This window comes from Echeneis naucrates, chromosome 10 (assembly GCF_900963305.1).
Source record: "Echeneis naucrates chromosome 10, fEcheNa1.1, whole genome shotgun sequence".
NCBI classification, from domain to species: Eukaryota; Metazoa; Chordata; class Actinopteri; order Carangiformes; family Echeneidae; genus Echeneis; species Echeneis naucrates.
In genome coordinates, this window is record NC_042520.1 from 15,965,875 (window position 1) to 15,986,857 (window position 20,983).

A 20,983-nucleotide genomic window follows, 5' to 3' on the forward strand; every position below is an offset into this window, starting at 1 on the left:
AAGGATAAGTGAAATCTAACTACGCACGCACGCATGCACACACACAAACACGTACTAGTCTCACATTAGTTTTGAAGACACTCCAGTGTAATGCAGTCTCTTCACACTAACAACAAATTTAACTAGATAAATCCTTATCCCCTAATTCAAACCTGAACCCTTTAACCAAGTCCTAACCTCTAAACAGCCATTTTAAGTTGCAAGAACCAACTTAAATGTCTTCACAATCATAGAAAGACACACATGCAAACACCCAGTAATGATGGATGAAGCTGTTAGGAAGCCAAATGTTGGCTACTCTCCTCATTCGACAACTTTGCTGTACGTTACTTTGTCTGCCTATCGAACACAGTGCCTTTCCAGAGTGTAAGGGCAGGATTAGGATGAGGGGAAATTGCTCCAGATACTTAAATGGATTTGCCAGTCTCTTTCATCACAGGGACTCTGGGTAAAGTGTCAGGTTATAATGCTGCTTCTCAAGTGTGAGTGGTGAGAGCTGCACAATCCCTGAAAGATGCTGAGGCAGCAGAATGTTTATCAGAGCTAAAGGCATTAGTCAGAGTACCAGTACTCAGGTTCTAGCTTTGCCTCTGATAAAGCAGCGATTCACCTCAGAGCCTCAGTAGTGAGCGAAAACCACGATGCCCTGCTAAATTATTTACAGCATAATAGAATAGCACACACCATTCATAAAATCCAATAGAGAAATGGATGAAGTAAACTGGTGCTAAATAGATTACACCAGATGAAAACATCACACTTTATGATTGACTGTGGTGTGCGCCAAGAGACTCGTGATGTAGGCCCATGCCAAACCCCACAGCAATAATACACCAATGCCGTTTGTTTTTAAATAGTTGGATTAAAAGAAATGAAAATGGCTCGAGCTAAGAGGGAGGAAGGATAGCTCCGCTGAGAGGTTTTTTTTTTCCCCCCAAAAGAAATAAGTTTATCACAAAATGCACTCTGCAGAGCCTCTTAATCACCCAGCGGCTGCGTTTTTTCGGTGTTGTTTTGTAGTCTGCGCTGCGCCACACATAGCTATGAATCCATTTACAAGATATGACATCTTTCGGCAAACAAGCACAATCACAAGCCTAATGCTGTGTGGCAGGATGTCAGTGCCCCCCCCCCCACCGCTCCCCCTCTGATCATACATGTACTCATGCCCTGTGGAGATTTGCCATAAATACATAGGGTGCTCTATGTGTAAAATTACAGGAGGTCCTACACGGGTTGAGACATTCACAGCTGGCAGTGGAAGTAATATATTTTCAAACAGAGATACGTACACTCTGCTAATGTTTCATATTTTTCCTTAAACAGTGACTTTAACTACTGCCTGCCTTTAGGATTCAATTTCCTATTGAAACTACTGCTGTGGTTTATATTTATATACAGTATGTGTGCACAAACATGCACATGCACGCACACGCTGCTTCCTTTTATTATATATGATGTTTCCTTTCATTTGCAGAAGCAGATTTTTCACCGGGATGGTTCCCATCTCTTTTATGAAGCCTCAGGAATGTGGGACAGGAACCATCATAGCATTAAAGAGAAAAGCAGACATTGAATGAAAACACACTCAAGCTGAACATTCAGGCACAACTGAGACAAGGTTGTTTTTTCTTATCCCACACATTTAAAAACATCCTTGTATAACGACATATTTAGGATTACTGTTGTTGTGTTTAGCAGTTTTCAGACTGACTGCGTCTAGGATGACTGAATACATATTAGTTCCTGTAAACTTCTGGATCTGAGAACAAATAATTCTGTTTTTGTTTAATATACAAGACTAGTTGTTATGCGAGAATATATTTAGACTGTACTGTTCGTCTTAACTGTAATGGTTCGATTTCTCACCTCTCTCACAGTAGGGCTCTCCCTCCTCCATGTAAAAAGCTTGGTTCCTAATGGGAGTCTTGCAGGCTGCACACTTGAAACACTGAACGTGGTAGGTCATCTTCAGGGCATGCATGATTTCCTGACAAGGTGTAAAAAGGTTGTGATTTATTTATTTTCAGGTTGGACAGTGCTGCTTTACAGTAGAGCAGAGGCACAGCCAACGCTCTTTACTCCCTGTAACACTCTACTTAAGTGTAAAATGTCTCGCACAAGTTTCAAGGTTTTGGTATTTTGACCTTGCTGGACAGGATGAAGCAGCTCTTACCTCTGTGATCTTCTTTTTGCACTTGGCGCAGTTGGGAGCATATCGGTTATCATGGCACTTGGTGCAGTAGACAGACCCTCTCTCCTCGAAGAAGCCCCCCTCGTCCAGGACCGCCTTACACTGTGAACACGTAAACTCCTCCGGGTGCCAAGAACGGCCCAGCGCTACCAAGTACCGGCCCCTGGAGCAAACAGATACACACATTAAAGATGCATCAGAGGCCTTATTAAAATCTAATAATACTTTCATACCCTGAACAGGGGGAGAAAAAGCAAACAACTACAGTCAAAACATCAGCTTCAGCAAAGTCACATAAGGACTAACAACACACACCAACATGGACTACTTCTACTTTTTTACATTCTATTGGCGACTTTGTACTTTCATTTGCTGGAAAACAAATCTTTGCTCTGCGCTCAAAATAGTGACCAGAATAAGAACTAAGATTTCTCTGTTATCTGAGAAATGTGTGAAATGAGATTTAAGTTATTTCAAAGTCAGCATAAAGCTTGTCTCCAGAGATAGGATTTTAATTATGCTGACTGACTTCATTTGCTGTGGACAGACAGTATCATCAAGTGTATTAACCGCCTTTAATAATGTGTCATTTTCCTGCCGGGACTTTGAAATGAGAAAATATTGACAAGATTTTATTTTGGTACAATGTACCCATCAAACTGTCAGTGTGGACAGGGATGTGCAGTCTCACCTGATGATTTTGTTGCAGGCACCACATAGAGGGGTCCTCCCGCTGTCTTCAGGTGCCTGCTGCGCTGCCTGCAGGATGGAGCTGCGGTTTTGCATGGGTGTCGGCTGGGCTGGCTGCTGGTGCTGGGTTACAACAGTGCTGGTCTTGTCTGGGCGAAAGCGGTCTGCAAAATTGGGGTCAGTGACCCATGGAGGTCTACAGGAAGGACCTGAGCTGCTTGCTGCTGCCATAGCACCTGTTTTGGAGCCTGAGCCATGAAAAAAAAAAAAAAACAAACAAACAAAAAAAAACCACACACACACACACACACACACAAAAACCCAACAGATTTATTGTAAAACTGCTTCACTTGGAAAATTTGGCCATGATATATTTCATGAGTTAATGTCATAAACCGAGGAGACTTTTATTTGATATGCATGCTCCCACCAGATGTCAGGTGAGACAATTTAGTGTGGCCTTGTTGCTGCTGATGCTCACATATTGACACTTAATATGAATCTATTAGCACAACCTCTACTGGATGTGGCTGGACTTCTTTTAACACATCAGCAGGAGCAGAAACTCACCATCTGGTTTATCTGCTGCTTGGGCCTTGGCAGGTGAGGGAGTTGGCTCAAGGCTGTGGGGAGAAAATGACTAATTAGTAAAGTACATCTCTCTCTCTCTCTCTCTCTCTGACACCTAACACACACACATACACACAGAAACAGAGACACGCAGAAACAAAGACACACACACTCAGTAACCATGGTTACCACTCATTGAATTAACTTCATGTTGGATATCAGCAGCCGCGGCTGTCCACATTACACCGTGCCACAGATTACCTTCTGTGTGATCATTAGCATCATGATCATTAATATTACACACAGAGGTATGGTGCTCTCAGCTGTCGTGGCAAGACGGGTTGGTTTAGTGAAATCAGCTCGATTTTAAAGAAAATACATTAATGGCATTTTAATGTAATTCAAAAAACAGCGCAGAACAACAACAGCCGCCCTGCGCGCATTGAATTAATTCATTTCAGCTCTGCATTAAAATTCCTCAAGGATTGCTACTTTAATGTGAGCAATAAGAGACATTCTCCCTGATTGATTGATGCCACTCACTGGCAAAGTTTGACTTAGAGCAACTCATCAGATGTATTGTACTGTCAAATTTGGATGCAAAAGAGCTTTGCTTCCACACTGCATGAGCAGAAGTTTTAAAATAAAGACTTGTTTCTCCATTTCAAAGTTATGTTACCTGCAGCAAGCGTCAATAGATTCTGAAAATCTTCAAACCATGACTAGGATGGGAAACTATTTCTGAGCCACAACAGTGAACTTTGGAGAGATCTTATCTGGGGAAAAAATACAACACTGCCTAAGGCATTTATCGTGTTTACATCATCAACTATGCCATCTACAATACACAAATGAAAGATCATGAAATCATTCCTCATTTGCAAAGAAAAGGGATGTGAAATATATTACCCTGCAACTGCACATTTCTATGTCATCACTAATGTCAGGTTAAGCCTGCCTATCAATTATATTCCTTATGTATTCATATAACTGAACATGGGAAGTAAGGAAGGAAAAGTTTGAGAAATACAGCTGGGAGCCATCTAGCAAGAAGAATAGAACCAGGCTGCTGTTTTCCAAACAGCATATTCTGACATGACATCCATTTGCAATAGCAACACAACGGCTTGCAGGGCTGGTGACAGAGAGAGGAAGTTAAACATTCCTAAATTAAGGAAGTAAAATCTGCTGCCAGGAGATTTCGCTAAGAAACTACAGCAGACCAGAGTGAATGGAGGACTGGAGTTTGGATAAGGAGGATCTCTGGGAGCCAGGTCAAACAAAGGAGAAGGAGAAGAAACTGCTTTCAGTTACTCGCCGGCCCCAGGTCAGCTGGCCTCTCCCCCACACACTGCAAAGTCTAATCTCTGAACCCCACCAAACAACTTGCATCACAGCACCCCAGTCAATGTTACAACCACGGCTGTGCACCCCCGGTAGTCCGTCCTACATGACAGCAGCCCGGTGCCACTGACTCCTCACACACCTCTGAGATGTTTGTTTGACTGCACTTTACTCTGCTGAAGGTTGCTGGTGCAAATTGGACTACGTCCTCTACAAGCAGCTTATTCCCTCCTAGAGCAGCCTGGGTCATGTTTCCTTGACATTTTCACTGCTTTCAACATCTTCCTCCCCCTGTCTGCTCAGCGAGAGACTCAGTGTGCTGTAGATGCACAGTTCCTGAATCAAAGAGTGGGCAGGCAGGAGGGGTTTTTTGCCTTCAATGTAGAGTTTTGGACAAGCTGGTGAGCAGCACCCCATGGAACATTTCCTTGACATTTCCTGTGCACTCTTTACACCTCTGATTTCAGATTCACCAGTTTGTTTTTTTTTTTATCCATAGCTTCCTCTCCTGTGGGATGCATCGAACTGAGCAACGAGGAGTTTGCTGGCAGCTGAACACCTGACAGAGAAAAAAGCAGGTTTTGATTTCCAATGAAGCCAAACCTCCACAGTGACGAGGGGACAATGATGGCACAGCTTTAATTATAAACTTTAATTCTAAACTTCTAAACTTAATTATAAACACTACTCTCCAGATTACTTTAAATTTGAGTTTCTTTCATCTTTTCTTTCTTAAATGTCAAAAGGAATATAATTTTCAGTTTTCATATGAATAATGGCACGTTCTTGTTTCCTCTTTTCGCTACAGCTGACATTTCTCCACCTGGTAATATGTCAGATCCTTTAGGTGTGTGATGAAGCTGCCCAAATTTTGAATATTAATTTATTCATTCATTCATCTTATATTGCTTATCCATTTTCAGGTCATAGGGGGTGCTGCAGCCAATCCCAGCTCACATAGGGCGAGGGCAGGGTACACCCCGGACAGGTCACCGGTCCATCACAGCAAATTTTCAATATATTATAGCTCCATAGCAGAGTTTTGTCTAATATAACATTACCAGTTAGAAATGGCCAACAGCTAATTTTCTACTAAATTTAGTAATTTACTTCTTGTTTTTTTAACAAAAGCAGCTATTCAACTATAAATAAAATGTTCCTTCTTTGTAATGCAAAGCATTTGTCAGTCACTCCTACAGTGCATCAGTTTGCAGTAGATTTTACCTGCCAAGTTTCTGTTCACGTTTCTATCACAAAACCATTAGGAAGTATCTCCTTGTAATAAGCGGCCACCCCGCATCGTCCTCCTGGCCACCCAAAGTCATAAGTATAGTTTGTACTTTGTTCAGAGCTGTCTTTTTCTCTGACAGCTGTGTCTTTCATACATCTATATCGAAACTATTGCTTAGCTTCACCATCTGCCTTTTCTCTCTGACAAAGACATGACACTTCTCAGCTCAACGCTCACACATGATCATGATGGCTTTTTCATTAGCTTTTGAATACTATATCATCTTTATTTCAGGCATTTGTAACAGACAAAAGGCTGCTTTTTTCACTCCACTTTTACAATTGCGCATTACTTCATGCATGCGCTCATTTGTTGTTTTTATGCCTGACTGCACATCAATTTTCTCCGTGAGCAACAAAGGAAAACCTCGAACCTTGATCTTCAAGAAGACACCTCATTAATTCAAAAGGAGATAAATGCTGAGAAAATCGTGCTGCTACCTAATAATTTTTTGTTCAGTGCAAGTAAATGGAGAAATTGCTGGAAAAAGAGAGGAAATAAGAGTTGGAGATGAAGAGATTAATCCTTTGAGCTTCAACATTGAAGAAACAAGAAGAAAAGAAACACACAGAGAATGAAGGACAGAGAAGCACAAGCTGCTTTTTTTTCCAGATGTTTTATGTTTTTGATGACAGCAGAAAAAAAGTACAGATTTATTTTGCTTTTCTTTTCATAATGGTTGGAGAAGTCTACAAGATGAAGGGGTCAGAAATGAAAACTCTAAAGGAGGAGGAACTCAATGAATGAGAGCAGGCAGAGACAGAGAGAGAGACAGACAGATCAAAGGAGGATCTGAAATTCACAATCAAAGAGGAATAACGAACAGGAAGGAGCTTCCCACTGTTGTCGGCAATAATCAAGTCAAAAATTCAGAGGGAGATCTTACACTTAGGCTCAGTATGCAAGGTTCCACTTTGGGTTTTGTCATCTAGGCTACGTTTTTTCTGTTTTTGCTTTTCTTAATTTCCCAAAAATTCTTTTTCATCCCTTCTGTATCTGAGAGGCAAATATGTTATCTGCCATTGTATGGTCAGCTATCTTCGTCGTCTTTGTCACATGGTCGTTGCAGTGTAGCGATCACTAGCAGGCTCTGGCTGGGCATTGCTTCTGAGATGTCGCTCAGGATTTGATATTGAGGGCACGAGCAGACCTGTCGTGATGCCAATCCCTCAGACGGGCATAGCGGGGACTCTGAATCTCAGTCAGGAACTTTTCCCTGACCACAGGCAGCAGAGATACAAGACAGATATACACAGAAGGGAAACACATTTTAGGTGAGAGAATAAATAAATAAAAGAGCAGGAGAGAGCAAAAAGTGGAGCAAAGTGCAGAAAAAGTTAAAGATGTGGTGGAAGAAAAAGGCAGGTGAGACAGCAGACAAAAAAAAGGTATAGGTTTAGAAGGGAAATTGAATTAACTGAATTTAAGGATTACTTTTGACAGTTTAAACAATGGACTGATTCACTTTCTTGCCAAGATCTACGTGAAAAGATTGACTCACATATCTGTTTTTATCAAGATAAATTAAGGAGCTGTTGCTGTCACTTCATTTATAACAAAGACTGGAAACAGCTGTAGCTTCATATTTAACAAAAACTGGAAACAGATACAGTGAAAGGAAACAAACCTGCCTACCGCCTCTAATCTTAAACCAATTAATGTGTTATATCTTGTTTGTTTAAGGCCTTAAAAAGTTGTGTAAAACTGACACAATGTGGCTTTACAAGGGATTAGGTGCCAGATTATTTCTTGGTGGGACCGTCCTTTCCGGGAATTTTATGTGCTCAGCCAAGAAATCTAATTCAGACAGATGCAGGTCAGTGGATAGTGCTGTAGACAGAGCCAGGCTGGCTGTTTCCCCGTTCTCCAAATCTTTATACTAATTTAACTGGCAAGAAAGTAAATGAGCAAAAATAAAAATGTTCTATTAAAAATCAATTAGTACATTTTGCCAAATTATGTCAGACTCTTGTGCAAGTGTACATACCACACCACAAATGCCTGAAAAAGCTAACACTTCAAAAGCAAGATAGCTCAAGGTACATTTAAAAGATGAAATATTAATCACAATAATTGCCAAACCGAAGCCTGCACGCACAAGTGCACGAACACAAATACTTGTGACTGTTCAAACAAATGACACTCAGGGTTTTACCTGGCCCTCTTCATGTTTTCATCATCTGGGTCCTGCACTGAGAGATCCAGGAGAGACACACACATCAGCATGCCTGACTAAAAAAGCTGACACACACCTACTGTCGCCTTTTGATGAGCAGATCCTAACTCCAACATGATAATTAGAACTACACTTTATAGTAGATGTGCAGCTGGTTACAGATGTATTGAAAACAAAAAGAAAAAGAAAAATGCATCGCTGTCACCAAACACAGCAGCCAACGGACAGTTCGGGACTCTCCGCATCTGAAAAATGGACAACCCTGCCATCCACCTTCCCGGTGTCACTCATGCTGCTGTCTATTTCACTGTCACTATGATCCTATCACACCATGTGTTCAGTCACAGGCCTCCTGCTACACTACTCCTCTCACTCCTCAGGCCTCAGCCCTGACTTACTGAAGTCGGTGCCTGTGAGCTGGGCCAGGATGCGGAAGGAGCGGGACTGTGTGGTGCCAGTGCGTGGCTGCCAGTCCTCGGTGTCTTCGATCAGCCTCTTCTTGCTGCGGTCGTTGGGGATAAAGCAGGGCATGTTCTCCGCTCTAAGGCCGTGCCTGCACGCACACACACCCAGCAGCAGCACGCGGCCGTTAACATAGTCCAATCAAAGGACAACCCACTAACACCAACCCTGCTAATCAGGTGACCTTAAAAATAGAGGACATCCTCAACAGATCATGCAATACTAAGCAGGAATGATCAGTATCACTGTCACGCACTAACTGAGCTAATGGGTACCCATTACTGAGATTTCTCATGGGCACACTACAGACTCATAAATGGACATTACCACATTAGAAATTGTATTTATCACTATCACTTGAATTAAGGGGAGGAAAGCGGTCAAACTATACTACCAAGCTGTGTTTGCAGAATAATTTCACAACATAAAAACTGCTTTTCATTAGAAACTTTTTTTTTTATTATTTTTTTTTTTATGTAACATGCATTCATCAAAGTGGGAGATGAACGACTTTTATGGAATGGTAATTAATGACCTGGCGTCTTTGTTCTGTAAACCTTTCCCGAATCTACATGAGAGCATAAGCATCATTCTCTTGGCATTATTCGCCTGGCCATAGTAACCTACTAAGCCAACACACCAGTCTGCATGCAGCTGCCCCTTACTTGGACTCTAGGTACATATCATCATAGTAAGTAGCTTCACCCCTGTAGAACAGACCAGAGATCAAACACATTGTATGAAGAACAGAGGAAAGACAAGGACAGAGAGGAAATAAATAATTAGGGAGATATTTCATTAAACACCATAATAATATAAAAATTCTGTCCTAGCAATTAAACTCGTTCAAAATGAAAAGACGTTAACTAGTTAATTAATGGGAAATGGTGAAATGTGCTAAAAGATAAGTGATTCCCAACCCGAGGGTCGGCCCACACGGCTCTGCAAGAGACAATACACTCTGCTTTGTTTATAAGAGATCACAACACAGTTATGGGATTATTGTATATGAGTGTGACTGCAAATTGATGGCAAACAAGCAACTACTATTTTCTAATGGACAGAAAATGAATAAAAGAAATATACAAACTTGTCAACAGCTTCCATCTGTGGAGTTAAAAGAAAAGAGGAAAACAAGAGAGAGAGAAAGTAGTTTAGCTTTGGGTTGATGAAGAGACAGAATGTGTCAATCCATGACAGAATTTTGTGAAACGGAAGACCAAAAATACTGCAGGATGCAAAGAACATGCACAAAGTGACACAAGACATGCTGTTATTGTCAACAGACTCTGTGAGAGAAAGATGGCATTGTTTGCTTGTCAAACCATCTATTGTCTGCCTGACCCAAAATGACTCCTGGGATTTGGCACAAAACCTGCGCCATTCTTCTTTTTTCAATCATGTGCACAAATGGTTTTCAGTCAGTTATGTAAATGCCTGTGTATTTGCCAAAAAAACAGCCTTGGATAATTTCTGTGTCCCTGCAGTGTAGTCTAATTTTTCCATTTTGCTCTTGTATAACGCCTACAACCACAAATGCCACAGCAGTGACCTATTACAATGTCAGAGTAAGGGATATAAAAACAACATTACACCAAACCTGTTTCAAGATGACAGGCCTGAACAAATTAGACACACAATGTTGCATCAAACCATTTACTGTCTGAGGAGATCCAACAATGTCTTTATCAAACTAGGCTGACACTAATAATTAGGCTGTATTCTTTTCAAAGATGTCTGGACAAATCCCCTCGGGCAGTCAACAGAGGAACTTTACAAGTCTGTGAAGCCTTTCTAGAGCAAGCGAGTACAGCTGCTTAAATAATCCAGCACCAGGGACGTAAAGGGTACAGAAAGTCAGCAGAATTCATTAGTAAGGCTAAATACAGCAACAGGCCACATCTCACCAGTGGCTGCAGTCCGATCACTACCACAACCCAAATTACAGGACCCACACTGGGCTAGCCTTCAAATTTCATGCCAAACTGTCAATTTCAGGTTCATTAAAATTATATCTGGATTTACTCCTGGAGTCCTCGTACAATTTGAAAATGAGACAATACTACCGTTTCTCTTTTTTAAATTACAGCAGAAAGAGTTTGGTCACAAGAACATTTCCTTTTAACATACAAATGATTACAGTTTGCAAATTAGACTCAGCAGCAGCTTGTGGTTGTATGTCAGCTAACACAACTAGTGTAAGTTTACATGTTTTTTTTTTTACAGCCAGAAACGTGTTCTGGGCAGTTACATAACCTTTGACCACCTAATCAATTCATCATTGAATTAAAACCAAATAGGAAGAATTTCACTCTGTCCCTGACATATCACACTCACACTTGCTAGCATGAAGGTAAAGGAATCAACTTCAAAACCAAGATTTTTTTTTTTTTTTTTTTTTAAACATATATATATTTTATATACAACCAAAGGTGAGAAACCAAATTGATCAATAAAATGAAATTTTGAGCCTTAACGTTTGGTCTGTCTGAATTTGGTTGTCTGTAGTGCTGTTTAATGCAGACAGACATTTCTAAATCAAGTTGTTTCTAGTAAGATCCATACATTTATTATTGGTTACCTGACTTTTGACACATCAATACATAAAGTGATGTGTTTTATAAAAGGAAAAACTGAAGTGGCAACACGAGCACTATTACAAACCCAGAGAGCCTTTAAAAGCTGAGAAATACTTTTAGTCCACCATTCGTTGCAACAAGGTCGAAAGTATTTTCAAAGGTTTGAAAAAAATCCACCATTTATACAAGCTACAACCATTAATTACGGCGGTAAATAACATATCTATTGAAACAGCACGTCATACAGCAAGACACTTTTGCAGGAAATTATAAAGATTGTTTTACTTTTATGTTCTGCTCTCTCTGTCTCAGACACACAGACACAGACACACACACACACACAGACACACACACACACACACACACAGTGTAAGTGTAAAGATGTAAAAGAAATCTTTCTTCACTGAAATACAATCATAACATCTACAGCATACTTCAAAGAAAAAAAAAGCACACCCTGAGAAAAAAAAAAAAAAAAAAGATGATTATTATGATTATTGACTCATCCCTCCCTATTCTGTGTAAAACTGTTTTTCATCAGATGAATTTCAGAGTAGCAATCTTTCAGCTGGAGGAAGCCAGAATTGTGTGCATCAGCTAAATGTTCCCTTTTATCCCAACAGAGTGTTTGCTTTCATTTGTGCAAGCCAAAAATTCATTTGGATCTATTATGACAAAAGGTCTAACAGCTACCACCTTTTTTTTTTTTTTCCACCTTTCTCATGACACCCTCATAATGGCAGGTTATCACAGTGGCTGCTGTGGTGTGTGTTATACAACACTCATCATATTCTTTCCATCTTGCATCTTAAGATCACCGTCAGACGAAGGAAACATTAAGTTGACCTCAGCAGTTAGTCAGCAACCGCTTGTGTTTTTTTTTTCCTTCTTCTTTGTCCTTTTCTGTAACATTAAGTCAATGTCGTGGTCTTTGTGGTGAGCTTTAATAGGAACTGAAGTTAAGTTTTAACATATTGTAGGCTGCAAATGCCTAAGGGGTAATGAAGTGAGAAATTCTGAAGTGTTCAACAGGAACAATGAAAGAGAAACTACCAATGAAAGAGAAAAGTACCATGAAAACCACATCAGTCATGTTGTGATTCCAAGGTTATAGTGTTTATTTCTCCACCTACCCATTCTGTGGCTGCTGCATACTGGCACGGCCCTGTGAGCGCGGAGTGTTAAGTTTAGGCGAGTAGGCAACAGGTTTAATGGCAGGTCCTGAGTTGGCACTGCCACCACCTGCTGAAAATGGCCTCGCCATCTTGTTAATGGTTGTGCTCGGGGCAAAGGAGTACTTTGGCTGAACAGAAGCCGGAGCGAGTGAGTCCTACGAGGGTGTGGGAGAGGGAGACAACGCAGCACAGTGCACAACATGCAGTTACACATTTCTGACACAGTTTTTTTTTTTTTTTTTTTTTTAAGTTCCTTCTGCTGTTGCACAATACCGAGCTTGATGTTAAGAAAGCTTCCCATGCAGCCGATATTTTCTCAGAGCAAATAATTACTCAGTGCTGCAGGAGCTGCTCTGTCAAAGCCTGCAAGCTTTTGTCTGAGCACAGAAGAAATGCTTAAGAAGTGTGAACGCAGCCATTTTATTTGTGTTGGCTGTAAGCCAATGACTGGCCAAAGTCACCTGCTTCTGCTACTAAAATGAAAGTGCTCACAGTTAGGATTTGTCATATTTGACAGACAGGTTGCACTAATGAGATTTCTCAATGTGCATGATGTACTAACTGTGAAAGAACACCTACTAAAAAAGAGCATTGCCTTTGTGCGGGTATGACGCTCCAACTGCTTCACTAAAACTATGTGCAGCACAAAGGAGTTCATGACACCACTGTGCTATTCAAACTAATCAGCTGGACATGTCGCTTTGGCAGTGAAACTAAAAGTATCAGTATTTCTCTGGCATCAGGGATTGTGCAAGGCTTTACAAAACAGACAAATTTCAAAAGAAGATTCTCAGCACTTTCTCCAGCAAACATCTCATTTAACAGCTCACTGATGCTTTGCTAATGCATAGCGCATTGACTCTGCCGGAGCTCGACAGGTGACTCAGGTGAATCAGATGAATTTAAACGCAAAGTGACATAACACAGTGTTGAGGGCGTTTGTGAACAACGATAAAAGGAACATTCGCATTCAATTAATGTCAGTGTAATCCAATTGCAGACCATGCTAAATCAAGTGTTCATACAGAGGTGAGCTCAGTGTCTTACCTTCTGGTCTCCACCAGCTTTGAAAGCTCTGTGTAAAGAGAAGATGAAGACAATAAGCAAAATATAATTTCATTCAAATCCCCTACAAAAATGTACATTACACAGTGAATCATTGCATCATCCAAAAATCACACTCCTTGCATCGTTCCGGTCACAGTTGAAGTTGTGTTTGATACAGTGTTCTTCCACGATATTTTTAGGTTTGTTTCAATTATCTATGTCTAATACTGCAATACTACGCCTGAAATAAAACAAAACAACAAAGCTTTGCTTCTATCGTGCTATTTAATTTGCAAAAGCTATCATACCTATAAGTAAATCTGATTACACCGATGGCCATGTTAGTCAGGCTTAAAAAAAAAAAAAAAAAGTTCAACAGGTTGATTTCAGTTACACGTCACTGAAATAAATACTACAAGCAGGGTCTTATTTTTATAGCTACATCATATTGATTAAAACCATATTCTTATGTTTTAATGGTTTCAATCTGCAAAATGAGATTTTCAGGAAATTTGTTAGCAGCAGTTTCATGAGACATCTTGTAATCTGATGGATTATTTAAAAAAAAAAAAAAAGTCAAGTTTATCCCATTTATTTAAACCATAGTGTGAAATGCCAGTGTGAAAGTCAACGCATTTAAAATGTCTATTGCAATAATCAATCACATCATAGCACTGCACAAACAAGACTTTGAACCGTTTGGGTTTATCTTCACTTGTGTTTTCAGATATATGTGGTATGTGGTTAAGATAATTGGGTAACACGGGACATGTTTACAGATATGGTCTGTGTTTAAATGCCCCATGGGCTCCATGGGCAGCTCCTATCTCAGCAATTAAGCTATTCGCAGAATGGTACAAGCAACAAGATAATAGGTGAAAAGAACCAGGTCGTTGTAGGATTGTGTGAAACCTCATTGCTTTCTACACAGTCTTATACTGTCAACCCCCAGCTAAAAGCAGCACAATAACTCATCTCAGGTTTCATGTTGCAGTGGTGCCTTCGCCAACTAGAGCAACACAGAAAACAGTGGATGAAACCACCTTCACACATTACACATGGAGGCACCCAGCTTTAAAATACCACTGACTGTTAAAACAACTAATCGTGAACCCCTTCTGTCCCCTTACCACTGTTTGCATGCTGCACAAAGACCGAATGGTTTTAGCCAAAATGGACTAGCCCTGCAGTCACCCACGTTGTTTCATATTACAATCACCCAAGCACACACAAAACAATGGACTGCTTCCTGTGTCAAAGACATGAATAACTGCTCATGTCACTGCCTGGGCAGATGCTGTAAGAACAATGTTTAAGACAGGATGACAACAGGGCTGAAGAGATACAGAGAGAGGAGCGAAGGGAAGGCATACTGACATGTCTGAGCGTGTCACATTTCTGGCAAGGCAAATCAATGTGACACTCGCAGTTCTTCAGTTCGCCTTAACCCACAATTTTATGAGTCATGTTTGAAATCAAGGATATGAGCAACTTGCATGATCGCTGCTCTGACTGCATTTCTTTTGGGAAAAGAAAGTTTAAATCAACAAAGTGGAAACGATTTAATCAGTGCTTCATGGAATAATTTACTGTGGGCTGTAACTGAGTGAGCACGCTCAATGAGGTCATTTTCTGCCTTATTTCATGGGTCGCGTCTTCTACATAATGCATGCTTGACTTTCAAGATGGTCAGATTAAATGTGCAGTTTTGCAACAGAAATAAGAAAACTCCTGTAATACTGTTATCAATTAATATCACCAACATACTACAACCACAAGCCTGCAGGCCAATCTCTGGCAGTTAAGCACTTATAAAATGCACCAGGATGCTGCATTATCTTCTTTCTTTGAAGCCTAAAATCTACTGCGCATCTCCAGATTTCTCCTTACAAAAAATATAAACCCAAAATCTTCTGCATAAAAGATCCAAGATGATTATTGGTATTGAACAAAATGAGACAATAAATCAAACAATAAGCCATATCTCATCATCATTCAGCTGTCCTCCTCTCTTGACATGAAAGAAACTGTTGATGGCAGCCAAGATACGAATAAATAAAACAGACAATAGCTCCTCTCTGGGAAGTGTTTCTGGAAAACAATATTTTCTTGTCTTACAATCTTACAACAATAGCAGAGGGTGAGATGAAGAGACGGGACTGGGGTCTCCTGGGAAGGGAGTCATGGGTAAAAGAGGGAGGAAGAATGTGAAATGTTTACCCAAGCCAGACTCCACACGGAGATGAGAAATAAAGGAGGAAGACTGCAGAGAGCAAGAAAAGCATGGCTGCTGTTAAGTAAACATGCTGCCTTATTACAGGTCTGTAAAAGTATTAGACCCCTCTCTATGGGTTAATGGCAAAAGTAAAATTCTTTTTTTTTCTCCATTTTACAGAGCTGTGATGATTTTGGCCATTTTTCAGATCAGACTGTCACACACAGATGCTGGTCCAACAACTGACTCACCCTCATCGATCCCTCAGCATGACAAACTTTTTTGATCTTTATCCCGTACCACAGAGAAAACAGGACTCTCCCTGTCGCCTTTCTAATTTGTGTCTTTTTCTTTTCCTTTTTTCCTTCCCTCCTCACTCTCCAACTGATGACTCCGCTGCTCTCTCACCCTCCTTTTAAGGCATTTCGTAAGCTACAGTACGGTATGTGTCTCTCTGCAGGGGTAAAAATAAATATGACATAAGCAATGTGTGTTGTTGGCTTTATGCTCTTTACTGGCAAAGAAATGGATCATTTAACAATATCTCAACCAGATCTGGTGACTTTTGTCATAATAAACTGCTGCAATATTTAGTAACATTAAACTACACATTACACACAAGATCACAGAGGAAATTATAGTTCACAAAGCCTGAGTTTACCATTCACTATACTCCACCCTCCATGCTCTCTTCTCATTCAGCCTTTCGCCATTATATTGCCTTCTCACCTTTCTTAACTATTCCTCAATGCAAATGTGATGAAGTAGCTTGACCTTTAGCAGAATGTCTAAATAGTGAGATCAAAATGATTTGTTGTCTTCAATCACCGATTGCACATTCGAGCTGTGAGGCTGGACTACTTTTTATTACAGCTAGAATAGAATCAATCCAATTACATTACATAATCTGCTGTTTTTGGCAATCGATCAATCTTTAAAAGAATTGAGTCCTAACTTCATGGACACAGAGTCCAGTGTTTTGAGGAAAAGATGAACTAACAGGGTTGCATCACTTTAGTGATTACATTATACAATCACCTTAGCAATGCAAGCAAAGACGATCACGCTGTGCAGATGTGGCAGGAGACTAGTGCATCGTGAACAATATGCAGCAAACATTCAACAGGAACTCCACACCTAAGAATATTACATTTAAGTCCTGGCTCTTCTTAGATCTGGAAATTAACATAAATGATCTGCGGCTGTTTACACTCCATGAACTAAATGCAGAGATTTGTCAGCAGGAAACAACAAAATGAACTGGATGCGACGATAGCTATGCTGCAGCTGTGATTGCAGCCACTCCACTGATAAGTATCACAGAATCAAAATGAGTCCCATGGCGGCAGCAAGCTTCACCTCTTACAGAGCAAGTCAATACCATCTCATTTTCTGAAGGCTTGCGTTTCTTGAATGGTTACATTCCATCTTTCTCTGGAGAAAAATCTTTTTTCCTATAATTAGGTTCCTGATGAAACAGTTTGGCTTATAGTCTAAACAGATACTTACCTGTCAGGAATTTCTGGCAACAGATGCATGAGCAAGTATCAGTGCTGTCGGTTTGAAGGTTATCCATTGAAAATTAAACCAACTGAAGCACAATTAGCAAAATAGATTTCCCTAGCTCACATCTAACAACTGCATTTTTTTTTTTTTTTTTTCATCTGAAAAAAGTATTTCTCTTGTGTCATTGCAGAGGCTGCTGAGGCATAATGTAAGGCTCTCTGAAAATGGTATTTCGGCTGAACAAAGGCCAGTGTAGCTACCTGACAGCAGTTGGCTAGTGGACTATATTCACTGCTGCTGTTGCTTCTTTAGGATGAAAAGAATAGAATATTCCTATAATACTAATCTTGAAACTATTTAGAGTGCTATTCGGAGGAGCACAATGCTCTTATTGCTTTAATAAACAATAATTTCTAGATTCAAACTGGCATTAAAATACATAAGACAGAAGATAGTGAAGGATTATTATAAATCTGGTATATCTATTTTGTTTAATTGAAGTAAATTTCATGGGGGTTGGACCAATGACCCCCCAAGTTCTGGCTTCATTAAAAATTGACGTCATCATCATCATCTTTCAGGATCACTCTGACTTGAAATGTACACCTGTCTTACGAATGTGGTTCGAAAAGCAAAACATACTGCAGTTTGCTTCGAGCACTTCCAGAAAGAGTTTGGCAAAGACTAGAAAACAAAAATAGGAAGTTATAAATAGATAACCATAAAAAAGGTATGCTTTGGTTGCATCAACTAAGTGAAAGCTGGATTTTCTTACACGGGAAAAATAAATAAATTTGGAATCACACACAATCACAGCTGACCAAGAAATTTATGCAAAAATGTAGGTCAGACTAGAAATGCAAGACAAGATTTTTTTTCCTTTACAAATAACCATATGATAGTGCTATCTGTAAAAAAACCTAATTATTTTTTGGCTCATGGACTAACTCCAAAATCCACTAAAATCTGTTCAGTAGTTTTTGAAATAAGCTGCTAACTACTGTATAAGACAAAGAAGCACACAGGCTGAAAAAAATAACTTCCCCAGGAGAACTAATTACTTTTACTGTGAGGTTATGACTTAAAATAAGTAAAACTGAATTTCAGCCAGGTCCAAATCTAAAACTAATTCATGCCTCAGGGAGTTAAAATCATTCTTTTGTGTTTGATGATGAGTTGAATGTATTTTGCAAGCATCTGTCATACTGGGCCCAAAATTCAAGGACATTTTGCCATCTCATTTTCCCTAAAGTAAGAATAAAGGAGGATATATGTTTCATGGTAATTTATGCCTCTGAGAGAGATAAAATGGAAGGTGAGCAATCACAGAGCAGTTTGCTGCATCACACTCTGCCAGGGGACTTACTTGCTGAGGGTGAGGGTCAGGGAGTCTGTTGCTGCTCTGATCTTGTTTTGTGCCTCCACATGGGTCATGTCCTCTGCATTGGTATCACAGATGGACACCACCCAGTCTCCCACCCCGACACCAGCCTGAGCTGCCTTCCCGCCCGGGGTCAGCTGGAGGGAAAGAAAACATAGAGCACAGAAATCAGACAGAAGTTAGAGGAATATGTTCTGGGGTCTTCACAAGGGGCAAGAGTGAACACAGAGTAGAAGAAAATGTCCTCTAAAAGGACAGCTCTCAGAACCAATGTGCAACTTTAAAAACTCTGTACTCACATAGCTTGTGATCATTTCCCTGGTCTACTATATAAATATTATGAACTCAACAATGCTGCCGTATTTGTGATCACCTTGTATCTTCCTCTCTCAAGAATGGTTTAAAATAATGATGAAAAAAAGCTTAATATCAGATACATCAATAGTTCCAAGCAAAATGTAGGAAATCTCAACCCTTGACTTTGCTTAACTGTCCGTTAACAACACTTCATAATCAACTCAGGGAGCCTGTTTGGCTGTATGTGACGAAGCCAGCTGAAATAGTTCACTCAGCCTTGCCGGGAACAAGCATTGTTGGTCATCATGATGTCATCAGTCATCACCCTATAATTTACTGCAGATGTGATTTAAGACTGCAAGAAGAGCTCCAGACATGGACCATATGTTGCAAATAGTCATAACATAATGAGACAACCAATCCACTTTTTTTCCATCAAGACAAGTAAGTCATTGACCAGTTTCACTGATAAAAGCATGACATCATCCTCTCAGCGTGACAGGCAGACATACTGAATCAGAGCAACAGAGGCTGGAGTCTTGTTACAAACAGGAATATCTTTCCATCAGTCCGAGTAGGTAGTTATAGTTTTCTGCATGCGCATTTACTGCACTGCCTGCCACATCCTCTTAAACCACTAAAATACATGCTGCAGATTCCAAAGCATGTTTAGCAATAGCTTAGTCAGCTTGTCCATGCGCCTTAATGAAACTCAAGACTCGTGTCAAATTCTCAGATAACTGGAGTACAAAGTGTTCAGCATCAGATATGGGAGTGAGTGCCAGGATTTCTGGCAAAAACCTATTAGGATTACTCTCTGATGTCACGGATCCCTGCAAATGTTAGCTCTTCAAAAGCTCTGCGGACTCATTGGTTCAATCGATAATTTTCTGCCATGTTCAGCTAAGCTATCACACTAACTGCTTTGATTTTGCACATTAAACATAAACACTTATGCAAGCAGGGGGTCAATAAGCTCAGTGAAACGATGACAGTTCGGGTTGAGAAACTACTCGACGCAACACAAAGACAACAAAGTTAGAGCCTGCCTTCATTCGAAGCATGGTAGAGCTAAAAATAGGAAGAAATGCATTCCTCGGAGGCAATCCAGGCTACACTTACTTTACAGCCAAGTTCAAACATCACTTTAATTGCCTTTGATTTGTGTTCACTGGAAGCAATTAGAAGGGTTAAGAAAGAAATTATTTCTCCAGTCTAGGATGAACTTCAAAAGAGTTTTAGCAGCTTACACTAGAAAAAAAAAAAAAAACAGAACTATTACATGGACACATGTGACATACTCAGAAGAGGAGCACAGCCTGGAATAATGCCACTTAGGTTCACTTACAGCTGCTGTCCTGTCCACATTTTAACTGCTCAACTGGCTCATAAAAGTCCAGCACCTGGTCATTTTACAAAAATACAACAATTATTTAGTTAAGTTTTAAACAACAAGAAAACCCTTTTAGCCGCACAAGTGCTGCGAAAGCCTCAAGGGAGCTATGATTGTTAAATGCTAACACAGTAAACTTAGGGGTTTAGGTATTTCGAGCCATTACAGTAAATAGACACTGTAGATGGAACATTGAAGTGTGGGGACTTTATTCTAGACTTAAAAGGAAAATGTGAATGGGGGGAAGTTTTATCTATGAGTCTCTCAATACAAGGTGCAAGGGGCCATCGAGTTATTGGATGACTATCATTGTCACTCTTTAAAGCTAAACCCTTTGAACCCCTGTCAAAGACTTAGAATGTGTATACCTGTATTGGCGACCTCTAATTGTAAAGGGAGATTATGAGAAAAGACAGCATACGAAGCCTTACAGGCTGTAGGTAGTATACACGTGCGTTGGAGCTGGTCAGGTTCCTGATGGACACAGACACCTGTGGTCCTGGCTCAGGTTCAGAGTGCAGCTGCTCCCTCACTTGAGAAGGCAGCAGTTAAAGTTGCTGTGCTCAGACCTTTGGTTGGTAGGGGGCAGATGGAAACCCTATACCTCCGCAGCAGTTTGTCAATACAGAAAAGGACAGCGGAAAACATGTTCTTGGATGCAGC

At 40.3% G+C, this 20,983-nt stretch overlaps 1 protein-coding gene across 2 annotated transcripts in view; it reads right to left on the reverse strand.

Moving 5' to 3' along the window:
* Positions 1–20,983, reverse strand: part of pdlim7 (PDZ and LIM domain 7) — a 31,327-nt gene that overhangs the window by 2,316 nt on the left and 8,028 nt on the right. For both annotated transcript variants that reach the window (XM_029512939.1, XM_029512940.1), the window contains 7 exons: positions 18,616–18,767; positions 13,529–13,556; positions 12,440–12,636; positions 3,455–3,507; positions 2,886–3,132; positions 2,177–2,357; positions 1,870–1,990 (listed from right to left, as the gene is read on the reverse strand). In XM_029512939.1, the coding sequence (XP_029368799.1) occupies positions 1,870–1,990; positions 2,177–2,357; positions 2,886–3,132; positions 3,455–3,507; positions 12,440–12,636; positions 13,529–13,556; positions 18,616–18,767 (979 nt within the window). The remainder of the gene's footprint in view (positions 1–1,869; positions 1,991–2,176; positions 2,358–2,885; positions 3,133–3,454; positions 3,508–12,439; positions 12,637–13,528; positions 13,557–18,615; positions 18,768–20,983) is intronic.